We start from the raw sequence: 7,659 nt of genomic DNA, 5'->3' as shown, positions 1-7,659 counted from the left end.
CACCTGGATGGTCTCGGTGTAATTCTTCCAGTAGAGTAGATTTGAACTTCTCAGGAATAATTACCCGATTTCCCCATAGTAAGCAACCTGCTTCAATGGACAGTTCATTTTTGCGTTTGAAAAATGGCTTGTAGTTGTCCTCCACCTGCCTTGGCCATCCATCTTGAACAAAACGATAAACTTGGCTTAATATTGGGTCTCGACGAGTAGTTCTCTGAATTTGTTCAGCTGTGACCGGCATAGCCTGAAGTTGACCAATCATGAATGAGTGAATACAGTCCAAAGCTGCTTCTTTACGAGTACCTAATGGAAGTCTGGACAGGCCATCAGCATTAGCATGCTGTTTGGTTGGTCTAAACTCAATTGTGTAGGTGTAAGCTGACAAAATCAGTGCCCATCGCTGTAGTCGAGCAGCAGCTAGCGATGGTATACCCTTCTTATGACCCAAAATAGTAGTTAGTGGTTTGTGATCTGTAACTAGTGTAAAAGATCGGCCATATAGATATTGGTGAAATTTCTGTACAGCATATACAAGTGACAAGGCCTCTTTCTGAATTTGAGCGTAATTACGCTCTGTTGCTGTCAAAGTATGTGAAGCAAAAGCCACCGGACGTTCTGAACCATCCGGAAATACATGAGACATCACTGCTCCTATGCCATAAGCAGAGGCATCTGCTGCTAGGCGGATCGGCAAATTTGGATTGTAATGGGCTAGTACTGGTGCTGAAACCAGATATTGTTTAGCCTTTGTGAAAGCTGTGTCACACTCTTTTGACCAATGCCACTTACTTCCTTGTTTTAGTAAATTATTAAGGGGATGAAGTAGGGTTGAGAGGTTTTGTAAGAATTTACCGTAATAGTGTACAAGTCCCAAAAATGAACGTAATTCTTGTAAGTCACGGGGACGGGGAGCTTCCACTACTGCCTTGACCTTGCTTTCTAAGGTGTGTAAACCTTTTGAATCTACCCTGTGTCCCAAGTATTCCACAGCTGTACACATGAAAGCACACTTAGATTTTCTTGCCCGTATGCCGTACTGCTCTAAGCATTGTAAAACTCGTTTGACATTCTCTAGGTGCTCCTCTGGGGTACTAGCTGATATTAAGATGTCATCCAGGTAACAAATAACTTTGGGTAAGCCTTGTAGTACCGTGTCCATTACTTTTTGAAAAATTGCAGGGGCAGAAGCTACACTGAAAGGCAAACGGGTATAACGATATAGTCCTCTATGTGTGTTGATTGTTACCAACTCTCGAGAATTTGTTGACAACTTCAATTGCTGATAGGCATGAGTAAGATCAATTTTAGAAAACCACTTCCCTTCAGAAAGTGTTGAAAAGATTGTGTCAGGCTTTGGTAAAGGGTACTGGTCGACCTCAAGGTGGGGGTTGACAGTTACTTTGTAATCTCCACATATGCGGATAGCTCCTCCCGGTTTGGGTACTGGCACAATAGGAGCAGCCCATTGGCTATAAGCAACCCTCTCTAGTATTCCTTCATCTTCCAGCCGGTCTAATTCCCGTTCAACAGCTATTTGTAAGGCAAAAGGTACTGGTCTGGCTTTGCAGAATTTGGGGTTTACATTTGGCTTCATCTGCAAAGTGGCCTCAAAAGTGCTAATTTCACCAAGCCCTTCCTCAAATACTGCCTTATGGTTTTCTAGTAAGGCTTCCATTTGTTGTTCATAGTTCATTTGTGGCTTAGGAGTGGCTTGGGTGTCAGTGGTTGACATCAACTTTAAACTTTTCCAGTTGAGGTTAATTTCAGTAAGCCAATTTCTACCCAGAAGGCTAGGGCCATTACCTTTAACCACATACAATGGAAGCTGTTTGTGCTGCTTGCCATATTTCACTTCCACAATTAATTTACCCAATACAGTTATTTTCTCACCAGTGTAGGTTGTGAGGATCACTGCTGTAGTTTCTAACTTCAAATTGGGGAACAGCTTGTCCTTTGCCTTGCTGGACATCACCGATACTGCAGCACCCGTATCTAATTCCATTGTTGTCTTCTGTTTGTTCAAGGTAAGCTCTACCAAAATTGGGTGTAGTTTTCCACCAACTCGGTTCAATGGTGACATTTCCCCTGAATCATCGGAGTCAGGTTCTCTGATAGTCAGTTCTTTCTTGCGTCCAGTCGGTTTTCGAGAATGTTCTTTGGTAGATCTCTTTGATCCACTTCTGCATACTCTGGCTAAGTGTCCTTTCTTATGGCACCTTTTACATTCAGCATCCCGGAATCGACAAGTAGTTGCCATGTGGTCTGTATCGCCACAGCGATAGCAAGATTTGGTGTGCTGCCTTGGAGCGTTAGCAAAACGCCCTGTTCTGTGAATAGTACTGGAGGTGCCTGCTGTTTCATCTCCTTTGAGTTTCTTTGTATTCTTATCTGCAGCCTCCAAACTTTGTGCGAGACGTATGGCCTTCTCCAGAGTGAGGTTTTCTTCCGACAGTAGACTTTTTTGTGCAGCAGTGCTTCGTAAGCCACAGACAAGACGATCGCGTAAAGCTTCTTGCAGGAAACCACCAATCTCACAATGGGTAGCTAATCGTCGAAGTTCAGCGATGTATTCTAGGACAGACTCATTTGGTCCTTGTGTACGCTGGTGAAAGTAGAAACGCTCAGCAAATAACTATTGGCTTCGGCTCAAAATGTTCTGTTAAGACCTTTTGTAGATCTTCAAATTTCTTTTCTGCAGGTTTTGCCGGTGCCAGTAGGTCTCGTAGTAAAGCGTACGTCCGTGACCCAACTGCATTAAGGAATACTGGGACTTTCTTCTTGTCCTCCTCTATTCCATTAACGTCGAAGAACAGCTGTACGCGCTCCAAATATGCTGAAATAGTCTCTGAGTCAGGCTGAAAAACAGATATGTTATGTATTGACTTTAACTATTATTATAAGTGCTATTTATAAATTGTGTACTGATTTGTAAATCTATAGGTAATTATGAAAATGTGCACGCATGCGTTGTAATGTATGATAAGCCTTATCCGAAATGACGTCACTAAATATAAATGGCCGCTCTATTTGGGGGACTCTAATGTTTTCGCAGTATAGTTTGTATGGAGTATCAGTTGTGACTGCCTTGTAACTTCGACTTGAATACGTTAATCTCTAAGGTACATCATCAGTGCATTTCAGTGTTCATCACGGAACGTAGCCATGCTAATTTTTGCCAAATTTGTCCGATTATTGCTGCTTTTTTAAATAGGATCTGCCGCCGACTATGACGTCTAGCGAACCGTCTGGACTCGCGGGAAGAGAAGAGGAGCTAGACTATGACTTAAACTTAGTAGTCGCTGAGGAAGTTTACAGAGGGAAAAAATGCCGTGATTCATCATGGAAGGGTCAGTATTGCTGTGTTCCAGACTGCCATAATGCGTGGGGGGGACAAGCAGAAAGGAAGAGCTTAGGATATGGACGAGTTTCGTTTCATTCTTTCCCTAGCCTTACCACGGATAAGGATAGAGCTTTGAAATGGATTGCAAAGATTAGGAGAGATCCTGGTCCCTATTTTGAAATCAATAGTAACACAAAGGTGTGTTCTGATCACTTTAATCCAGATGATTTTACCTTGGGGAGTGCAGATGAACATGCTTCTAGGCGTGTACTAAAGAAGACAGCAATTCCGTCATTTTTTTCATGGAGGAACACAAAATCATGTCAGCGCACAACACAAACTTCTCAGAAAGCAAGGACAGAAATACAAGTCAGTGAGCAGGTTACTCAGCAGTATTCAGTGTCAACAGATAATTTTGAAGTAAGAGAGCAAACTGTTGAAGATATTGATTGTCCTGACTTTGATTCAATGGAATCTTTACAAGCCAGAGTTGCAGCACTATCGTTGCAGGTAACCGAGCTGCAAGCTAAATATGAAAAATCATTGTTTCGGCTGGCAAATATAAAGCATGATGATGACGAAGTGAAGTTCTACACTGGTTTTCCAGACTATGATACTCTTTTCTACTTTTACAAAAACATTTTAGAGTCGGATGCAGTGGCAATGCGACAATGGAATGGAAGACAATCAAAGGAGACATATACAGAAATAAAGAGTGGCAGAAGCTGCAAGCTTCCTTTGCTTGAGCAGTTTTTTCTGACACTGGTTAGGCTACGTCAAGGACATTTCGAACGAGATTTATCCAACAGATTTAGTATATCTCAGTCATCAGTGTCTAGAATCACAGTTACATGGATCAACCTGTTATACCACAGTTTGAAAAGCTTGGAGCGATATCCTCCACTGCATATAGTTAAAAAGTATATGCCTGAATCATTCAAGGAGCAGTACCCAAATACTAGGCTAATAATTGATGCTACTGAATTTGGAATTGAGCGTCCATCTTCATTGGTGTCACAGTCCACTACTTTTTCAGCTTACAAGAACAAAAATACTGTGAAAGTTTTAATAGGTATAATGCCTAGCGGAGGAATTGTCTTTATATCTCCTACATATGAAGGGTCCGTATCAGACAAAAAATTGGTTGAACTCAGTGGACTACTGGACAAGCTTGAAGTTGGTGATGAGATCATGGCTGACAAAGGCTTTGACATCCAGGATTTGCTTGCACCACTGGGAGTGAGGTTGAACATTCCACCATTTTTAAAATCAGGCAGCCAGTTCTCTAGTGATGATGTGTTACGTACCAAGAAGATTGCAACATTAAGAATTCATGTTGAAAGAGCAATAGGCCGTATCAAAGAATTCCGTATTTTTCACCCAGTCATTCCAGCTACCATGTGGGACTCTATCAATGAACTTGTATACGTTTGTGCCATGCTATGTAACTTTAGTCCTCCACTAGTGTGTTAATTGTTAATAAAATTGTATAATTCTATTTAATGTACACTTCAACTAAAGCAACACTATATCACAAGGTAGAGTTGAGCAATAATGATTACTACCATTGTACACGATTATCAAACATTCTTTCACTAAATTCGTACTTGCACAAAGCTCAGAAGACGTCATCGGAATGAAAACTCCACCCTTCATTTTTGGAATTGGAGGTGGCTCTTTAGGAAATTTACGCGCAAACACACTACCAACAGAGTCAGTAATCACTATTATGTTCCTTTTTAATCCAATAGCCATCAATCGCAAATCGACATCACTACCCCATTCATTTTTATTCAGCACCTGTTGTTGCTTGTCTAACCAGGCTTGTTGTGACAAATTGCCCTCCAACTGAACTGCAGGGCAGTTAAGCATTGTCAAAAGAGTTAGTCGTCTAAGATGTCTACTTACCACTTCATCACCTGTACTAAAAGTTGTTATTAATTTGGATTGGTGTGCAACCGCATGGTATAGACAACTGCCATCACCTTTAACCTGGTGTTTTCTTAGATGTAAACGTTCTAAAACAGCTTCAAGAGATACAGGTTGAGGATTAGCACATACTTTTACTAACTGTATGTCAGGGTCAAACTGCTCTTTGCATCTTGGTTCTTGTTTTCCAGTACTGTCCTGCGAGGTCAAAGGAGTGCTGGAAGCAGACTGCTCAGAACCCCGTTCCCTCTTGTTGCTGCTTGGCTTCTCTACCACCACTTCTTGCCAGTCGCCACTCCCTTTAGAGTCTACACTATGAGGATAGTGTGGTTCATCATTGGTACTCTTGAGGCCTTGCTTTTGTAAATTGACTTCTTGCTTGTTAGAAGTGGGGCTAGGGTCAATGTAGCCATGTTTGTAGCAGTCAGATTCCTCAGAAGTTTTATCCTTTTCTTTGCAACCCATCAGTGAGTTATGCATGGGGTTCATCACGTTGATGCCATATTCAGTAGGAGATACAATCAGGTAAGGTGCAACTGCTGGTAAAAACTTTTTGAAATAAAAAACACGTGCCTTTAATAGATTGTGATCCATAAAGGTTGCATCATATGTGATTCTTTGAACAAAGGGCTCATCTATGGGAGACCAAACAACAAAATCACACCATTGAACTTTAGTAACACGCATCTGTGTCTGAACTTGGTAATAGTACAAATGTGACTTTGACAGCTGAATTTGTCCTTCTACAGTTCTCAAGCAAAACCCTTTCACCGTCTTACATGCATTTTCAATGGTTTGTGTCTCACAGACATAAGGACATTTCACTTCTAGGCATCCTCTCTTGTGTATTGGTTCACTGAAATCGGATATAATAGCATCAGGCTTGCTGCCAGCCAAGGCATTGAATGATCAACAAATAGCCCACACGATTCTACACTTACCACCTTCCCATTCATGTTTTGGTGTTTTACATAACTGCCAATTGATACTTTTTCGTGCTTCCTTCCATAACAAATCGCCGGTGTATTAATAGACTTACACGATAGTTTTCGTTTGACAAATGCCACACAACTTGTGGTTGGCCTGTGGTGACAAACTTCTTTCATTATGGAGGCAGTTATGCGTAATTTGCGTTCATTGTGCCACTTCTCAGATTCGTGCTGCCCTCGAGTTGATGTTTCCAGCTCATTTATTCTAGTAGCACTTATGTGTATGTGATGAGTGTAAAGGTCATCTATTAACTTCTGCTGGACATTCGATTCATTGACAATTTCTTCTTGTTGATTTGGCAAGGGATCATCAGCCTTACAAATATAATCATGATCATGAAGAACAGATGATTGTAATGCAACTAAATGCTGCATTAACTGCTTCTTCTGCATGTCTGCTCGTGCAATTCTCTCCTTCCGCATCTCCTCTTTTTGGTTTTCTAATGGGGCAAGCTCATCATCCAAAATTTGTACGAAGCATGATGTACCATAACTGGTTAGCATACTCTTTTTCTCAAGTGCCTGCTTCCTATCCTTGTCAACAGTAGCAGTACAGATGAAAAAGTCTGCAGCATTAATCTTGTTTTTTTCTATGATACACAAGCTTTCCCGTAGCATTCTTGACTTGTTCGGATCAATTATCCTTCTTGTACTTGGTCGACAATCCCAGTTATTTACATGCTGGAGTTTGTTACGCTTTTCCTTACCATACACAGTCTTGTGTGGCCTTACATCATCAGTTGGGCGTGGCTCAACATTGCGCTTCTTGGGTTGATTCCATTGCTGTAGTTTCTCAGTACAGCCCAACTTTCCCTCTTCTCTTAGACCCAAGTGCACATAATCCTCGAGGCAATACAGTGTTGCCGTTGTATGATTGCAGCACCCTGACAATCCAGCTGGACAAGTGCAGTAAGCAGTAACAACACGTGCATTAGACTTTCTCATTATTATTGTGGCATTATAAACCCGATCTTTTCTCATGGAAGGCAAAACTGTAGCTTTGATACAAATGATATCTGATTGGCTTGTCCAAGGATGGTATTTGAGATCCTGGACATGACCGTCCTTAAAGAAGCGATATGCTTTGTCTAAGGTACGGGTATATTCCACAGATTCATACCATGATTCGTCACTAGTATCTTCACCATTCTGACTCTCTTCACGATTATCCACAGCATTCTCAATGTACCTCACTTTCTTAAGAAAAACCTTACGAGTGACTAGAAAATCATATATTGTGCTGAATGTGACAGTGGGTATACTGCCTAACTGCTTGGTCCACTGCACATCACCTTGAGATGGTAAATTCTGAAGGAGCCTTTGAGACTCTGATCCAGGTAGGTGCACTGATGTCAGCTTCTGCAGGCAGTTTATCCCTCCATCAGGATCAGTGAGATATTG

The 7,659-nt window shown here is 41.5% G+C and overlaps 1 protein-coding gene across 1 annotated transcript; it reads left to right on the top strand.

Moving 5' to 3' along the window:
* Nucleotides 1-3,008: 3,008 nt before the first annotated feature.
* On the top strand, nucleotides 3,009-5,443 carry LOC136239277 (uncharacterized). Its single transcript, XM_066030005.1, has 2 exons — nucleotides 3,009-3,119; nucleotides 3,212-5,443. Exon 2 carries the CDS (start codon nucleotides 3,227-3,229, stop codon nucleotides 4,811-4,813), a length of 1,587 nt encoding a protein of 528 aa, XP_065886077.1. The 5' UTR covers nucleotides 3,009-3,119; nucleotides 3,212-3,226; the 3' UTR covers nucleotides 4,814-5,443.
* Nucleotides 5,444-7,659: the final 2,216 nt, after the last annotated feature.

This window comes from Dysidea avara, chromosome 11, assembly GCF_963678975.1.
Source record: "Dysidea avara chromosome 11, odDysAvar1.4, whole genome shotgun sequence".
Classification (NCBI taxonomy): Eukaryota; Metazoa; Porifera; class Demospongiae; order Dictyoceratida; family Dysideidae; genus Dysidea; species Dysidea avara.
Note: the sequence above shows the minus strand (reverse complement) of the source record. Positions and strands in the feature narration are given on the sequence as shown.

Bases quoted from the DNA above. Each gene is read 5' to 3' on its own strand.
- LOC136239277 (XM_066030005.1), top strand. From the start codon at position 3,227: ATGACGTCTAGCGAACCGTCTGGACTCGCGGGAAGAGAAGAGGAGCTA.